Raw genomic sequence first — 18,867 nt, 5'->3', positions numbered from 1 at the left:
ACGCATATTTACATACGATAGCATTTGTAATTGTTAATATAACATAATTTTTATCATTAAGTAATATATTATCATTTCATGTTTCTTTTTAGTTTTTTATTATTTATTTTTAGAGAGAAGGGAAGGGAGGGAGAAAGGCAGGTAGAGAAACATCGATCAATCACCTCTCACATGTGTCCCAGCCAGGGGTGAAACTGACAACCCCCGCAGAGGCGCCCGGGCCAGGAGTCGAACCCCTGACCTTTCACTTTCCAGGATGATGCCCAATGAATTGAGCCACACCCGTCAGGGCTCATCTGTTTCCTTTTATTTTTTTAATCCTTGCCTAAGGATATGTTTACTGATGTTAGAGAGAGAGGAAGGGCGAGAGAGACAGACAGACACACACACACACACACACACACATCAGTGTAAGAGAGAAACATGGATGTGAGAAACATCTCCCCTAAGCTCCCCAACCAGGAATCGAATCCCCAACCAGAAATCAAATCCCCAGATGAGCCCCCTGGCCAGGGCTCTTTTTAATTTTTTAACATGGCTACTAGAAAATTTAAAAGCACCTACGTGGCTGACATAGTATATCTGTTGGCCAGTGCTGGTATCTACACTATTTCTAGCAAATACAGACACAAACACCCGCTCACGCACAAGACTACACAGGAATGTTTTCAACTCCATTATACACAACAACATGCCAACATTTATTTTCTTTTCATGATAAGTGCTGCACACTAGCTTTTTACAAAGCCAAATGGTTACATGCTGTATGATTCCACTGATAGAACATTCCCCAAAAGCCAAAACTTCAGAGCTGGCAGTGGATATGGTGTTGCGCGGGTCCTGGACCAGGCTGCGGAGGGTGGAGGGAAGTGGGCGTGGCCAGGGAAAGCGGTCACGTGGGGCCCCATGGGGTAGGCGCCTGCACCTGGACTGTGTCAGTGTCCACACCCTGGTTGCAATACCCTAGGATATCTTCACGTCGTTTTGCAAGCCGCTTCTACTGGTGGAGCTAGGTCAAGACGACACAAGACTGCACGGAGTCTACGATGTCAACAGAAAGTGTTTTAATTTTTTCAAGTGCTAACAAAGAGTAGTTTACAAAATAAAAAGTTAAATTCCTCTGCGGCCCCAGGGCCTGGAGGTACCGGAACAAGGATTCCCTCCCTCGGCTTTCAAAATGCCTTCCTCCCGCTTGACTTTCTCCATAACCACATACCACGTTTTTACGTAAACCCCATTTAAGTAACGTTTTAACTTACTGTTTGTTTTTTTTTTAAATCAACTCTGACAAAAGCTTAATAGGTCCATGTACCTTTTCTCTGTCCTAAGCGAGAATAACTTTGGAGATGCCAGTTACCATTTTTTTCCAACTCTCCATAAAAATAAATACACAACCATTTAAAAAAATTTTACTTATTGAATTTTTTTTGAGAGAGAGAGAGAAACATCAATTTGTTGTTCCACTTATTGATGCATTCACTGGTTCTCGGTTGTAGGTGCCCTGACTGGGGATCGAACCCACAACCTCGGTGCATCAGGAGGATGCTCCAACCAACTGAACTACCCAGCGGGCGCCCAATACACAACTATTTTTGAAAAAGTTACAATGCTTCCATTCCTCTGTGTTCTACGTCCTTGATGTATTTTCTTTACACCCTCTCCGCTAGTGTAAACATGCTGCTCGCTGGGAGTACTTGTTGGTATATTGGGGTCTGTTAGCTTTTCAAAGTCCTCGGATGGAGAGAAAGATTGTGTGGCCCGAGAAGGAAGTGTCTGTCGATCTTGGAAATGAGGAAGGCTGCAGGAGAGTTCCCTAAAACAACACCAGCGTGCCCAGGCCTGAGTTCAAGTGAGTAGGAGAGAATGGACCAGAAAGAAGGCAGAGCAGTGGGCAGCCGCTGGACCCGGAGGCATCCCCTCACAAGGCCTGGGTCTTCGGGGTCGGGGTGTCCGCAGTGGAGAGCGTGAAGGACCTGGACTCCCTGGCCGCGGACTCCTCAGTCAGCACGTTCCGGATTCTGGCAGGCAGGGACTTGAGGAAGCGCACGTGGAAGCCCTGGGCGGCCACCACGTAAATGATGGGGTTGATACAGCAGTTGACGTAAGCGATGGAGACACACAGGGCATCCACATATGACGCACCTTTGAAGGTGTCAGTTTTCATGCTGAAAAAGGCCATGATCATCCCCGTCACTTGGTAGGGCAGCCAGAAGACAAAGAAGCTGGTCACCACCGCCGCCACCACCTTGAGGGTCTTGGGGGAGCGTGTGGCGCTGCGGCTCCACGCCCGGATCAGAAGGAAGGTATAACAGGTGGCCAGCGTGACTAGCGGGCCCAGGAAGCCCACAACCAACCGGAAGGTAGCCACGGTCCTCTCTTTCATGGTACCATCAGCACCGTAGTCAACGACGCACGTTTGCTTGGGTGCAAGGAGATCTATGTGCAGCCTGCGATACAGGAAGGAGGGGATGCTCAGCAGCAGGGCCAGGCACCAGGCCACGGCACAGGCAATCCAGGCCAAGCGGGCCTGTCTGTAGTTCTGGCACCAGATGGGATTAAACACTAGCAGAAAGCGGTCGGCACTGATGATGGCCAGAAGCAAGATGCTGGTGTACATGTTGAGCAGGAGGAGAGAGGGGAGGATGTGGCAAGCAAAGCTCCCAAAGAGCCAGTCGTTATTCTTGAGGGCGGTCACAAACAAGATGGGCACCGCCAGGCAGGAGAGGAGGTCGGCCACCGCTAGGTTGAGAAACCAGACGGCGTTGATGGTGCGCCTGGCCTCGGACCCCGTCACCCAGACCACCAGGATGTTGCCGGGTACTCCCACCAGGAAGACAACCGCAAAGACCACCAGGGCTATTACTTTTGGAGGGCTCAGCCTGTGGGTGTGGGGAGAGTTATCCACAGGTATGTTGGGGTCCAGGGTGAAGTTGCCATAATTGCTGTAATCATAGGTGGCGTTTCCCAGGTCGTCCTGGTGGAATCAGAGGCAGGGAGAGTGTGAGTCTGCAGACAGGTACAAGGCGGCCCGTCAGAGAGCCCACCCTCCCACACTTCTTTGAGCCTCGGGTTTCCTGCCCCCCTGCCCAGGGAAATGGGGGACTGCTGAGGGCAGAGCTTCAGCAGGGGTATTATACCACTTATAAAAATATGGGGTATTATACCACTTATGAAAATATAGGGTATGGCAGAAGGAAGGACTGCTTGAGTGTGGTTGGTAGGGTAGTAAATGGGTGAGCATTTCACTTACACTGTCCAATGGGGTGCTTGAGTGTGGCATTCTTAGGTTGCAGAATTACATGCTTATGCTTTTATAATAAACAGGGGCGTTATTTGTGCCAGACCCCTGTATTGAAAACCCCTTCCATACTGATTGGACTCCCTGCCACCCCGCCACCTCTCCATGAAATCCCCGGACTTCCCCATGACTCAGCAACCAAATGAATAGAGCCTAGGCCCGGGCAAGCTGTGGTGGGTCAGTACCCAGGATGCACCGCTGCTTAGGTATTTTTACCATCATCCAGGGGCTCAGATGATATAATTACAGTTACCTCCCACCCACCAGCACCCCCTTCTGCTGTCTTTCACCCACGGAGGCAGGTCTGCTCTGTCTGGGCGTGGCCACCTGGAGAAGGCGGTGCTCTAGCGGTGCCCCACGTACTCAGGCACAAGGCTTAAGGGAAGGGGGAGAGACGGGGCACTGAAAACTGAGTCTTCAAGACAAATCATATCGTAATGCAATGTATTTTTTAAAAAGTCTTGGTGTCATTCTTTACTTTATTTTTAAAATATTTTATTGCCCTGATTGGTATGGCTCGGTGGGTTGGGCATCATCCCAAAAACTGAATAGTTGCCAGTTCGATTCCCAGTCAGGCCACATGCCTGGGTTGTGGGCCAGGTCCCCAGTAGGGGGTGTGCAAGAGGCAACCAGTCCATATTTTTCTCCCTCTCTTTCCCTCTCCCTTCCCCTCTCTCTAAAAATAAATAAATAAACTATTTTCTATTATTAATTTTTAAAGATTTTATTTATTCACTTTTAGACACAGGGGAAGGGAGGGAGAAAAAGAGGCAGAGAAACTTCGATTGGTTGCCTCTCATACGCGCTCTGACTGGGGACCAAACCCACAACCCAAGCATGTGGCCCAACCGGGAACTGAACCAGTGACCTTCTGGCCCAGGGACAATACCCAGCCAACTGAGCCACACTGACCAGGACCGTAATGCAGTATTTTGAAGAATCAGAAACACGTATTCACAAAGATGTATGTACCTTTATGCTCATTGACAACGGCCAAGACAGGGAAGCCACCCAAGTGTCTTTCAACAGATGACTGGAGAAAGAACATGTGGTACACATATAATGAAATCCCACTCAGCCATCAAAAAAGATGAAGTATTGCCATTTACAACAACAAGCAGGGATCTTGAGAGGATCTTGCTAAGTGAAATAAGTCAGACAGAAAAGGACAACAGCTGTATGACTTCACTCACATGCGGGACATAAAACAAAGGAACAGTACAGCATAGAGAATATAGGCAATAATGTTGTAGTAACTGCGTATGGTGCCAGGTGGGTACTACACTTATCAGTGACATATTTGTTATAAAAATATCCAGCTCACCGGACCAGGGAGATAAACTGGGAGGAACAAACAAGGAGCGAAACAGACCATGCAACACCAGGGCTCCGGGCGGGGAGATGAAGCCTCAAACCCCTGATTGAAAACCCCTTGGGGGTTGAGGCGGCAGCGGGAGAAACTCCCAGCTTCACAGGAGATTTCGTTGGAGAGACCCGCAGGGTCCCAGAACGTACACAAACCCACCCACCTGGGAATCAGCACCAGAAGGGCCCAATTTACTTGAGGGTAACAGAGGGAGTGACTGAAAACCAGCAGAGAGCAGAGTGAGTAACACTGTTCCCTCTCAGCCCCTCCCCACATAGTGTCACAGCCCAGCTACATGGGTTTCCCCGCCCTGGTGGACACCTAAGGCTCCGCCCCTTACTACCTAACAGGCATGGAGAGACAAAAAAATGACCCAAATGAAAGATCAGATCAAAGCTCCAGAAAAAATACAACTAAGCTACAAAGACATAGCCAACCTATCAGATGCAGAGTTCAAAACACTGGTAATCAGGATGCTCACAGAACTGGTTGAATTTGGTCACAAATTAGATGAAAAAATGAAGGCTATGCTAAGTGAAATCAAGGAAAATGTACAGGGAACCAATAGTGATGGGAAGGAAACTGGGATTCAAATCAACGGTGTGGATCAGAAGGAAGAAAGAAACATCCAACCAGAAAAGAATGAAAAAACAAGAATTCAAACAAATGAGGAGAGGCTTAGGAACCTCCAGGACATCTTGAAACGTTCCAACATCCGAATTATAGGGGTGTCAGAAGGAGAAGAGGAAGAATAAGAAATTGAAATTTTATTTGAACAAATAATGAAGGAGAACTTCCCCAATCTGGCAAAGGAAATAGACTTCCAAGAAGTCCAGGAAGCTCAGAGAGTCCCAAAGAAGCTGGACCCAAGGAGGAACACACCAAGGCACATCATCATTACATTATCCAAGATTAAAGATAAGGAGAGAATCTTCCAAGCAGGAAGAGAAAGAGACACAGTTAGCTATAGAGGAGTTCCCATAAAACTATCAGCTGATTTCTCAAAAGAGACTTTACAGGCAAGAAGGGGCTGGCAAGAAGTATTCCAAGTCATGAAAGGCAAGGACCTAAATCCAAGATTTCTCTATCCAGCAAAGCTATCATTTAGAATGGAAGGGCAGATAAAGTGCTTCCCAGATAAGGTCAAGTTAAAGGAGTTCATCATCACCAAGCCCTTATTATATGAAATGTTAAAGGGATTTATCTAAGAAAAAGAAGATAAAAAATATGAACAGTAAAAATGACAACAAACTCACAGTTATTAACAACCACACCTAAAACAAAAACAAAAGCAAACCAAACAAACAACTAGAACAGGAACAGAACCATAGAGATGGAGATCACATGGAGGGTTATCAACAGGGGAGTGGGAGGGGGAGAGAGGGGGGAAAGGTACAGAGAATAAATAGCATAAATGGTAGGTAGAAAATAGACAGGGGGAGGATTAAGAATAGTATAGGAAATGTAGAAGCCGAAGAACTTATATGTATGACTCATGGACATGAAGTAAAGGGTGGGAATGTGGGCAGGAGGGGGTGTGCAGGAAGGGGAGTGAAGGGGGGAAAACGGGACAACTGTAATAGCATAATCAATAAAATATATTTTAAAAAATAAAAATATCCAGCCCTGGCTGGTGTGGCTCAGTGGATTGAATGCTGGCCTGTGAACCAAGGGTCACCACTTCAATTCCCAGTTAGGGCACATGCCAGGGTTGCAGGCCGGATCCCCGGTCGGGGTGTGCAAGAGGCAACCACACACTGATATTTCTCTCCCTCTCTTTCTCCCTTCCCCTCTAAAAATAAATAAATAAGATCTTTTTAAAAATAAGGTTAATAAATAAATAAATAAATAAATAAAATATATTTTTAAAAAAGAAATAGGAATACGAGGAGCTGTCTTTGGAGTGCCCCTGTGCCCTTCTCTTGGTCACGTGCTTTTTTTTTTTAACATTGGGGGCCCCATGGGACCTGCAACCAGGGGAACAGCGGGGAGCAAAACCCCTCAACCTGGCTCCAAGGCCCCTCTTCTCTGACTTCCCAGGGAGCCGGAGCAGCCCCGCCCAGGCTCCCTTCTGTTGCTTCTTCTGTGCTAAGCCCTTCTTTGTTTCACTGTCCCAGGCGTTAATAAACATACTGCAAAATAAAAAAGAAAAGAAAAGAAATAGGACTAAGAAGTAGATCTTTCCCTTGCTGGAGGGACAGCAGAAGGGACGAAAAGAATTGAGAAGGATGTAAGTTCACAGAGATTGCGGCCCTGACTGGTGTGGCTCAGCGAAATGTCACCAGTTCCACTTCCGGCCAGGGCACATGTCTGGGGTGCGGGTTCACACCCCCCATTGGGGTGCGTCCCAGACCCACCCAATTAATGTTTCTCTCCCTCAATTTCCACCTCAGCCCTCCTCTCTCTAAAAGTAAATAAACGGAAACGTTTTTCAAACAAAGTCAATGTGGGAAAGTCCTTCTTTAGAGAACAATCTAGAATAATAGCCGCAGGCAGAATGATAGAATTAAGAAAATAATGGATTTGGGATCGTGATCGTCAAGCCCTGGTTCAAACTATCAGGTGGAAGACTGAGAGCAACTTTATAATAAACGGGTCGGGCTGGCACCCCAAACCCGCCAGGCAGCCAACCGCAGCACCCCGAGAAGAGAGACATTCAGGCATTCCGTTCTGTCTGATGTGACACCATAGAAAGGACCCGGCATCGCCTACGAGTTCCTGGAAAAATGGAACGTGAATCTAATCAAGGGTCTCAGCCTAAAACTCTCAGATTACTATCACCTATGAATTTCCCCTCCACGGTGGAATGTCAGTCTAACCAAGGTTCTAAATATAAAACTGTCGGATTACAGGAAAAGCGGGGGAGAGAGGAACACAACAAAGAAGCCCACGAGGGATCAAATGCCCCGATCAGACGGAGGGGAACTCCGCAGGGCAAATGGCCAACAGCATCTTTTAAAAAGGAAAGGGAAGCATCATGGATTAAAAGAGTTTTAGGGAGCATGTCGACCAAAGGCAACAGGGAGACCTCGTTTGGATCCTGACTGGAATAATTGACTGGAAAACAAGGCAGTTTGGAGACAATGTGGGAGATTTCAAAGCAGACTGGGTACGTGATGAGAGTAAGAAATCGATGCTACTTTTATTAAGGGTGATACAGTATTGTGCTTCCGTTTTTTTAAAAAGGACGGCGAAAGCCTTTTCGGGGAGAGATACGTAGCAGGTGGCTACAGGATGACTTGGATTTGCTTTAAAACCCTCCAGCCACAGAAAGAGGGAGGGAAAGAGGAAGGAAGAAGGGAGGCGTGGGGGGTGGGTAGAAAGGAGGCGGGGAGGGAGGGGGGAGGCGGCAAGGAAGGAAACTCGGGATGACTAAGAAGGGCAAAGTGTTGACAACTGTTGAAGCTGGGTGGTAAGTACCCTCGGGGTTCCGAATATCATTTGCTCTACTTTTGTGTGTTTGAAATTTTCCATAATGGAAGAAGGAACAGACCAGTCCTGAATACTTCCTCCCAGGCAGAGCCGCTGGGAGCTGCCCCGCCCCCAAGAGGGAAAACGTGCTGAGCTGGCAGGTGGGCAGGAGAGGGCCTTGTAGGCAAATCTGTGTCCCAGAGGCAGGGATCGGAATGATCAAAACAAGCAGTCAGTATTTAGTGAGCACCTACTATGTGCCAGGCACGCAATCCTACCATGACCCTAATAGTAGGTTCTATTAATATGCCCATTCCATTGACGGGGAAACAGAGGTACCAGAAGGTGCCTATTCTGAGTCATGTAGATGGGAATTCAAACCTGTACGGGGTGGGTTGCGAACCCAGGCAGGCTGCCCCTGCCCTTCTCCAAGAGGGGCTTTGGACAGGGTAAGGATTCTTCAGGGGTGAGCTCTGCGGCCACCCTTTGAAGCTAGCCCATCATGGAGGGCCATGTTGTCATAAACCCCAGGAAAAAAGACAGAGAAATAGAAATCGTCGTTAGAGGAATATTCAGAGTTGGAGGTTTAGTGCACCTGAGCGTGTGGGCTGAGGCTGGGATACACTGAAACACCCACCTAGCCCGTGGAAAACGTTCCGGCACCTAGCAGAGTGCCTGGCATACAGCAAGGGCCAAGAAATGGCAGCCAGTGCTATTATTATTTATCCATATCGTGAGTACCAAAGAACTGAGATCTCTCTCTGAACCAATTTTTTTATTTCCGGTCCCTTTTTGTTACCGTGAAGTCAGCCAGGCTGATGGTCACCCGTAGTTGCCAGTAGCAGTGATTAAATTATTCGAGGGAGAAGGCCAGTGCTGGCTGATGAGTGGATGAGCAGGGTGTGGTATGGCTGTGCAGTGGAATATTATTCAGCCATGAAAAGGGGATGAAGTACTGATACAAGATACAGAGTGGATAAGGCTGGAAAACATTTGCTGAGTGAAGAAGCCAGACACAAAAGGTCGCATATTGTAGGACTGCATGAAGAGGAAACTTCCGGAAAGGCAAATGTATAGAGACCAGGGGGCGGGGTAGTGGTTGCCAGGGGCTGGAGGAGGGAGGAACAGGGAGTAGCCTACTGGGTACAGGGTTTCTTTTGAGGGTGCCGAAAGTGTCCTGGGACTGGCCAGAGATGACGAATGCACGCCACCGTGAGTGTCTGAAACGCCCCTGAAGTGTATGCTTTACAACGGCCCATTGCGTACCATGTGAGTATTGTCCAATTCGAAAACATGCCGACATCACCAAGACCAGGAAGGGCTGAGGGACCATTCCTGATGAATGGGGACCAAAGAGCCAGGACCAGGTGGCATCCTGGACTGCAGCCTGGGGCGGGAAAAACGAATTCACTCTCAAGGAAGTTATTCGGACCATTGAGTCCCTACGGTGGCGATGGGAAGTACTGCGTCGGATGTTAACTTTGCTGAGGTGGGTGACCATGCCGCACTCACGTAGGTGAATGTCTTTGTTCTTGAGAAACAGAGACATTCACTCCCAAATGGTTCAGGAAAAAAATACTGATAGACAGTTAGGACGAGCCAACTTGGAGACTCTGGGTAAAGAGTATAGGGGGAGTGTTCTGTATTATTCTTGTCATTTTTCTATAAGTGTGGAAAGATTTCTAAATGGAAAAAGTTAAAACTGTTGAAATATTTCCATTGGTAAGTGGTCCTGCCCTAAACCATCGGCTCCGACTATCCCCACCCCCACCCCAGCACCCCGTCTTCCCATTTCCTACTCTGGGACCCTCCCCCTCCAGGTGCCCAGGTTCCAGGCACAAAAGGGTTCATGCCACCCCCAGCAGGAGACCCCAGGCCCTGCTTGGGGGTGGGGGCTGTGTAGGTTGTTACATATATTAAAGGTCAGCACGCACGTGATACAGAAGCTAAGGTTTCCCAGGCTGGTTTCATAAGCCGCCTTCCACCCTGGAGGGCAAGATGCCTCAGACCCCAAACCCGGAACCTCCCTGCACGCCCACATCCGTCCTCCCTCCTCTCAGCAGCTGAGGAGGCTCACTCCGGCTCTTCCCCCTTGTTGGAGGCAGAGAAAAGATGCTGATTCAAAACCACTCTGTGGTTTCCACTCGGAGCCTTGCAGATGGCTCACGGACTTGGGCCATTACAGCATCGCCAGAGGTGGGACATAACGGAAGTGCCCAGCAACAGGCGACTGGCTAAATTAATGACCCACCCAGGCAACAGAATACCAGGCAATCACCAACGACAACAGGGAAGTTCACGCGCTGATAAGAGCTTCAAGTCAAGTGCGTCCAATTCCTTTTCGCCGGGGGCCACATCAGCCTCGCAAGTGCCTTCAAAGGGCTGAGTGTAACTTTAGGACTGTATAAATGGAACTCCCCCTTAATTAGGGGCAAGGAGCAGGGTGCTGCCACGGGTAGAAAGAAGGTGCCCGGCAGGATAAAACAAGGGGGAGGGCGGGATTCGGCCCGAGGGCCTTGTGTTTGCCACCTGTGAGCTAGGTGAAATGGGAAGATCAAGGGACAGTGTGTAACCCTGCCAACAAAAGAGGAAACTCTCTTTCTCTCTCTGCCCCTTTCTCCCTCTCCCTCTCTGTTATTCCATCTGTGCGTCTGTGCCATTTAGCTCCAGAAGGAGACGGGGGGGGGGGGGGACACCTCTAACTGTGGTCCTCCCCCGGGGGCAGGCGTCTGGAAAAAGCTTTTCACCGCATACACGCTGTTTTCGTATGTGGAACCACACCAGTGAGTGAACTGCCCATTCCAAAACCTGGACATGACATTACACAGAATCTATGAAAGGATCCATGGTTCAGCCCTGGCCTATAGCTCAGTTGGTTAGAGCATCGTCCCACTATACCAAGGTTGCAGGTTCGATCCCTGGGCAGGGCTCATACAAGAATCAACCAATGACTGCATACAAGAGTGAAACACCAAATCGAAGTTTCTCTTTTCTCTCTTAAAAAAAAAAAAAAAAAAACAGGGGGAGGGGCAGGATTCATGATTCTACAATTCTAGGAGTCTCAGAAGATTCTGAGAATATTTCTTCATTGCACAAAGGAGAAACTACTCCTCCCTCCGCCCCATGACGAGAACTGGGCATGTGCAATAGAGAGGCCAGTGCTGGAGAAATGAAACCGCATCACCACTGACAGAACTTTCTGCGCTGATGGAAGTGCCCCAGACGGGCACTGTCCACGACGGTGGCCTCCTCCATGTGGCTGTGGAGTGCGTGAAACGTGGCCCACGTGTCTGAGGACCTGAACTTTTAATTTTGTCATTTCAATGAAGTTTCAGTGGCTGCATATGGCCTGTGACCCCTGTATCAATCAGTGCAGTTCTGGGCGGCTACTAGAACATTCCTAAGCACCAGGCACTGGTTTAAGCACTTTCCGAGTGTTAGTTCATTAATTGACTAAATACAGTATTTATATCACAATGGCCAGAAGGGCAGGTACTATCACTGTTCCTACAGCCCCAGGCCCATCGTAAGAGCCCTTGTCTGTCGAGTGGAGGAAACACTCCAGAACAGAACTGGGGAGAAGAGGAGGTTGGAACGTCCAGGCGAGGTGAGGGACAGTGGTGGCTTGCACTAGGGGGGTGGCAGTGGGGCAACGTGAATGGCTTGGAGGACAGGTGAAGGAGGAGACACGGTACCACCTATGAGGGTACCAGTCATGGTCGCCAAGCTCTGTTCCAAGCCCATTTTGGGTACTGTCTCCTCCAATCCACAGAACAGCCCTCGCAGAGTTATCGCTATGGCAACACCCATTTCACAGATGAGAGAACTGAGGCAACAGGGAGCTTCAGAGACCTTTCCAAGTCCTCCCAGCTGGCAGGTGGCAGAGAACTTCTGAGAGGTGAACTCCAGAACCCTCTCTTAGCGGCTACCAGGCCTGAAGCACGGTAGGAAGGAGGGGCACACATTCAAGGCAAGAAGCCACGAGGGCAGAGGGAGGGACCGTGGGACACACCAAAAACTGAAAGAGGGTCAGCAAGGCTGAGGGTGACCAAGATGAGGTTGGAAGAGCCTCAGGTGCCATGTTAAAGAATGTGTGTTTTATGCTGGGGTAATGGGGAGCCACGGATGGTCTTTGAGCTGCAGAGGGACTCGTTTAGTGGTCAGTTCTCAAAGATTCCCTCTGGCCGCTGTGAGTAGGTGAGACTAGAGGCTGGAGCACCAGAGAGGAGGCCCGAGCGGGGATCCAGGCCTGTGATGACAGGGTAGGGGATAGCCAAGAAGAGGAAGAGAAGTGGGAAGACTTCAGAGAACAGAGAAGAACAGGACTTGGCCTCCTCCCTTCAGCACCCGTGGGCTGCTTCTGGAAGGATCCATCGTGAACTGGTGTCCACAGTTAACTTGGGGAGCAAAGACAAGGTGCCTGAGGCTCTGGGGAGGGCAGGGAGGGTGACTTTTCACTGCATACCCTCTGGTACTGGGACTATTTTACAGAAAGAAAACAAAGTCAAGCCCTGGCCAGGTGGCTCAATTGGTTGGAAAGTCGTCCTATACATCAAAATGTTGCAGGTTCGATCCCCGGTCAGGACATGTACGGGAGGCAACCGATATTACTCTCTGACATCAATGTCTCTCTCTTTCGATAAACAATCAATAAACGTATCCTTGGGTGATGATTTTTTTTTAAAAAGAAGAAAAAGTTGAAGCTAACGGTGGGCCCTCTCAGAGTCTCAAAAATGGGATGAAGGGGATGGAGCAATGCCAGACCCCTCCCTGGCACAGCCAGGGTGCCCTTTCATTTCCCCTTTCCCTCAGATGAAGCAAGAGGAGACCGCTTAGCAACGGCAGGTGCTGAATCACAGACCTGCCTCACCTGGACCTGGGCCTCGGGGTGCATGTGCGCAAGGGTCTCCCTGGTGTATGTAGCCTGGACTTGGTGTCCCTGACATTCATTCACAGAGCCCACAGGACAACCTGGTTCTGCCACCCACCACCAAAGGACCGGAGCTGTTAAACAGGAGAAAGTCTCAAAGTCTGGGCACTTGTTGCTAAATGCTATCCTTGCTAAATGTTAAAATACAGCACAGTGTTTTACAGACTGGCTGCAAACAAGATGAGCTTGGCAGAAGCCCAACCAGGATAAGTGCAGCCAACTGCAAAGAAGAAATCAACATGTAATTGACCAAATAGTCAATTGCAGGAGCCATATGGCTAAACCTCCCATCCAGGAGGCAAAGCTTGGGCTATGAAGCCCCATCTCCTTTACTTGTTGCAAATAAATAAAACCACTTCTCACTCTTGAATAGGGCAGCTGAAGGGGCAAACCCCTTGAGTTCAGAAACAGGGCCATCTCTACTCCTGCCTCAACAATTTCCCTGTCTCTACAATTCAGAGCCCCCAAGCATCCAGGTCCAAACTGGCTCTTTCCAGCCTCCCTACCTTTGCTTCTGCCACTCCCACTGCCCAGGAGGCCTTCCCCAGATCCTCCACTGGAGGAAGAAAGTCACCTTATGAGACCCAAGGCACAAATTTTCAGCCCTGGCAAGCTTTGGGACTCCAGCCCCATTGCCTTGGGGTGGCTCCTTGCCAAACCCCTGATAATCCCCTGACAATCTTACTCCTTAGCTTGTCCCAGCCCAGGAGTGGGAGGGTCTGAGCTGAGGGTCAGGGACTCAGGAAATCAGGGAGAAGGAGTGAGTTGGGTGGGGGCTGGTGGGGGGGTGGGCAGGAGCCACAAAGGAGAGAGTGAGGGTTCCGGTACCCACTCCCCCTCGAGACTCACCATATTCAGGTCTCCTGAGTTCTCTGTGTTCTCCGCTGGGCAAAGGTCCTCCTGCCAGAGGGCTGTGGTTTTTAAAACCCCAACGGGAGGGTGCAGATAGGCTGGGAGGAAATGACCTGTCTTTCTCCCCTCAGTTTCTCATTGGTCTGCACACTGGACACCCTGGCCAGGCTCCCTCTGCGGGGCAAAGAAGGGGGTCAGAGGGGGGCGGTCACAGCTCAGAAAACTGAGGAAGTTCCCTCCCGCCCCAGGAGGGAGGAAGCCAAATGGACGTGTCACCTGTTAAATGACAAGACTTTGGTCCTTGTCTTCTTGAAGGAAAGATTTCACTCAAGTGACAAAGCACAGGAAAGCGAGCAAGAATGTATTGGCCACAGCAAAACTTACTCAGACTGGAGATTTATTCAAGCAGTGAAACAGGGAAGGGCGTAGCACAGCCGAAACGAGCCCTGGAGGGGCTGCCTTAGCTCACTGGGAAGCCAGAGAAGAAGGGGTCTTGCGGTCGGGTGCAGGGGATGAGCCCAGGAGGAGCTGCCGCTGCCCACTGCTCCCTGGGTTGCAAGTCTCCTGGGGTCCCTTAGAGTTTAGGAGATGCTGCCTGCGGGGGAAGAGGCGGAAGGGGAAGGCGTGGGTGTGCTCCTGGGAGGGAGGGAGACTGCAGGCTGGGTCCTTTGTCCTGGGAGTTTTTAGTTCTCTCTTGTAGGCAGGGAATTTCAGGGGAGGTCTCAGGGGAGAATCTCAATGGACTATTCATCAGCTGTCCAGGTGTGTGCTTTCTGGGTCCTGGTCTCCACTGATTGGTCAGCTCCAGGGCGGAAGGTCCTTAGTCAAAGCAGCTGGTTCCGAGGCAGCCATGGTTCGCTTGTGTGGTTTGGGGTGCTTTTCTGGGCCTGGAGCTGAAACACAGCTGAGGCCCCGATGCTATGCTTAGGGAGGAAAGGTCAGGGGGTCTAAACCGCTTGACCAGGGATATGCCAGGGGAGGAAAGGTTACCCTGGGGGGCAAGGTCCTAGTTTTCCCAGTTTTACCCATTGCTAGGCTCCTGGGGCTCTCCGCCCTGCTGGCCTCCTGTACCTGGGCCCGTGTCCTTGCTCTGCTCACGTCTGCCTAACTACCTGTCCTGGCTAGATTTGGCCCCTCTCTGAGCCTTGGTTTCCCCATTTGACACTCTCTCTCTCTCTCTCTCTCTCTCTCTCTCTCTCTCTCTCTCTCTCTCTCTCTCTCTCTCTCGTCTTCTAGGGCCCCTGAGCTGAGAATCTCAAGGGTCCAACCGGCTTAAACTCCCCTGGGGGACTGGGAGGTGGGGAGTTTAAGCCTTCCAACCAGGCTGTTCAGGCCCCAAAGAGGCAAAGCATGTGTGTGGAGGTGGCCCAGTGCTTGGGGACTGTTAAGTCGTCCTCCCTGGAGCTTTGAGTTTGGCACACGCACACGCCGGGCCAGAACCTTCCTTTCCAGCCTCATTCTGGGTTCTCGAGGAAATGCGCTGGGGCCTGGGCAGAGCCCAGATTGGTGTCCTATCGCGGCGGCCACAAACCGCCACTAACCCCAGTGTGGAGGTGGCAGTCCAACATCCAGCAGACACCAGGCCCACGGGCCCTCTGCAGGCTCCGGAGAATCTCTCCTGCCTCTTCCAGCTTCCGGTGACGGTCAGCATTCCATGGCTGGTGGCCACCCTTCCAGTCTCTGCCTCTGTGGTCACATCTCCTCCTCTCCTGCTGTGTGTGTCCAATCTCCCTCTGCCCCCCTCGTGTAAGAACCCTTGTGATTACATTTAGGGTCCCCCCTGGATCATTCAGGATAATGTCCCATTTGCAGGTCCTTAACTTCTCAGGAAAGTCACTTGTGCCGTAGAACTTCACACCACAGGCTCCAGGAACCAGGGTGTGGACCCGGTGGGAAGTTCTCTTCAGTCCAGCACTATGGAGCGTGACTACGATGACAAGGACAGGCACAGGCTCCCTTTTCCCACGCTCTCCCGCACTCAGCCACCTACCACTCACATCTTTCCTCCACAGACAGTATTTCTCTACAGCGACCTCCGATTTGTAAAGATCTTTGCTTTCTTTTCATTGCAAAGGCAATCCGTGCACCTTGCAAACGTTTAAACGATCCAGAAATGTACTCCCTCCACCAAAAATTCTTTTAAAAAACAGTTTGGAGGGTATTCATCCAGACTTTTTAAAATGTGGTGTTTGTGGATTGAGGGCCAGCCTGAGAACCAGAGGGTCACCGGTTGGATTCCCAGTCAGGGCACATGCCTGGGTTGCAGGCCAGGTCCCCAGTAGGGGGCGTGCGGGAGGCAACCACACATTGATGTTTCTCTCCCTCTCCTTCCTTTCCTCTCTCTAAAAATAAATAAATAATATCTTTTAAAAAGTAAGTAAATAAATAAAGCAATTAAACTTGGTGTTTGTGTTTGGGAATGGACATGCAGGTGCACGATGGACGGCAAGGCTTTGCTCCACTAAAAGAAGCCATGGTCTTCTTTTAAAAGTGTATGGTCTACGTTACTCAGCAAGGATTTTGAAGAGTTGGTGTTCGCGGGGATTTGGTGCTGGTAGAAATGCAGGGTTGTTATACCTATCCTGACCTCCAGCGGACGCTTGCGTCAAAGGCGGCTCAGAAGACCAGGCCACAACCCCTTGGTGTTCTAGGATTTGGGATCAAAGTTACGTACTGCCTTAAATCATGGTTTCTTAACATTTCCCCTGCCCTGGATCCTTGGTGAAATTATGCAGCCCTCCTCAGAATAACGTTTTTGCAATTTTTTATTTTTATCTAATTTCAAACTCAAAGGGAAGTAGCAAGGGTAGTAAAAGCGAGTCCTGTATGCTTCACCTGGAGCCCCTCACTGTGGCATCGGCCTGTGTGCTTTAGTATGCTGCCACTGTATGCTTGCGGGCGAGGGGCATTATCCATCACGGTTCAACAGAGAAACATAACTCGCGGGGGCGGGAAGAAGTCAGAAAGAGAGATTTGTTGTAAGGAATCGGATGGCTGGCCGAAGGAAACTAGTACAGGTGGTCTAAATGCGTGTATCCACATATCTACGTATCTATCCGCGTTTCCCCTGAATCATCTGCCAGTACACTGGAAACATCATGCCCCCTTGCCCTAAATTCTTCAGTGTGTATTTTTTTAAAGATTTTAGAGAGAAGGGAAGGGTGGGGGAAGGGTGGGAGGGAGAGAAACATCAACATATGATATGTATGGTTGCCTGTTGCGCACCCTCTACTGGGAACATGGCCCGCAACCCAGGCATGTGCCCTGACTGGGAATCGAACTGGCAACCCTTTGTTTCTCAGGCAGGCACTCAATCCACTGAGCCACACCAGCCAGGGCTCCAGTGTGTATGTTTTTAGGACAAGGCTATTCTCTCTCATAACCACAAGGCAATTTTGAAATAAGGAAATGTAATACCAACAGAATACTTGTATGTAATCCGCAGTCCTCATTCAAACTTTATCAACCGTTCCAGTGTGATTCTATCACTAGTTCTTTCAGAAGACCTTCTTTGTAAATACATTTAAAAACACCTCATTTTGTATAAACGGCGTGATGAAACCACCGTTCATTTGAAACTGGTTTATTTAATCTCTTCCCTACTGGAGGAATTCTAGGTGGTTTCCAACACTTCTGTCCATACGGCGGCGTGCGCCCGCCCCCGTGTCTGTGTACCAGAACTTAGGGCAGACAGCTCTCTGGAAATGGAATTGCAGCCTCTGTGCTGCTGTCTCTCCCTCCGCAAGGACCCGTGCTGTGCGGTGCGGCAGCCACCGGCCACGCGTGGTCGCTGAAGAAAGGGCAGGTGGCGAGTCTGAGGTGAGGTCCGCCACAGTGTAACACACACTTGAGCTGAGTGTTCTGTGTCCAGATTTCAAAGACCCACAGGAAAAAAAAAAGATTGTAAAAGGAGTAATTTTTATATGGTACTACACATGAAGACAACATTTTGGATAAATTGGGTTAACCAAAATATATTATTGATTATATTATTGTTATTACATAATTACAAATCATTGTACATAACAATATAATATAAATATATAACATTGAAATCATTATATTAGTAATATATTAATATAGCATTAATATCATTGATATTAACCTACTTTATGACAATATTATTAAATATGTTACTATTATTTCATCTGTTTCTTTTTGCTTTTTCACTGCAGCTACCAGAAAATTTTAAATTACCTAGGAACCCTGCATTTGAGGCTCACATTATATTTTTTTAGTTTTTTAAATTAATTTATGTTTAGAGAGAGGGGAAGGGAGGGAGAAAGAGAGGGAGAGAAACATCAGTGTGTGGTTGCCTGTCATGCGCCCACCACCGGAGACCTGGCACGTGCCCCAACCAGGAACTGAACCAGCGATCCTTTGGTGCTCAGGCCGGCACTCAATCCACTGAGCCACAGCAGCCAGGGCATCACATTGTATTTTTACACTGCAGCTACCACGAGCCCCGCTGCGCAGTTAAGCCATGTACCAGAACACACATAGTTTGACAAGGAATGCCATTTCTCAGGGTTACACTTGCGTTCATTTTCTTCTTTCACACAGCACGTGCATCTCATGGCTTCCCCTCTGGGGTCTGAGGTGGCCGTTGGAGCTCTCCCCACATCCCAATAGGAAGGGGAAAGGAGGTAGGGGTGCAGAGGCCCAGTCTTTCAGTGGTGGAACTCAGAAGTGGCACGCTTTGCTTGCCGCTCAGCCCATGGGCTAGAACGCAGTCACCTGGCCACACCTAGCTGCAAGGGAAGCTGGGAAACCTAGTCTTGAGCTGAGTGTTTCTGTGTCCTGTTAAAACTCTACATTCCAGTGAACAAAAGGGAAAACACATACTGGAAGACAACTAGAAGTCAGCCACAAACGGCATCGGGAAGGCTAGCTTTAATTTAAATATGGAAATCTCATTTATTATTGTTTAAATAAGAAATCTTGCCCTGATTGGTGTGGTTCAATGGATTGAGTGCCAGCCTGCAAACCAAAGGGTCGCCAATTTGATTC

General features: G+C 49.4%; 1 protein-coding gene across 1 annotated transcript; it reads right to left on the bottom strand.

Moving 5' to 3' along the window:
* Window positions 1-677: 677 nt before the first annotated feature.
* On the bottom strand, window positions 678-13,988 carry C5AR1 (complement C5a receptor 1). Its single transcript, XM_024569564.3, has 2 exons — window positions 13,855-13,988; window positions 678-2,974 (listed from the first exon to the last, which is right to left on the bottom strand). The coding sequence occupies exons 1-2, from the start codon at window positions 13,855-13,857 to the stop codon at window positions 1,919-1,921; spliced, it is 1,059 nt and encodes a 352-aa protein (XP_024425332.1). The 5' UTR covers window positions 13,858-13,988; the 3' UTR covers window positions 678-1,918.
* Window positions 13,989-18,867: the final 4,879 nt, after the last annotated feature.

The sequence above is a fragment of the Desmodus rotundus genome, chromosome 12 (genome assembly GCF_022682495.2).
Source record: "Desmodus rotundus isolate HL8 chromosome 12, HLdesRot8A.1, whole genome shotgun sequence".
NCBI classification, from domain to species: Eukaryota; Metazoa; Chordata; class Mammalia; order Chiroptera; family Phyllostomidae; genus Desmodus; species Desmodus rotundus.
This window is presented reverse-complemented; position numbering and strand designations above follow the sequence as displayed.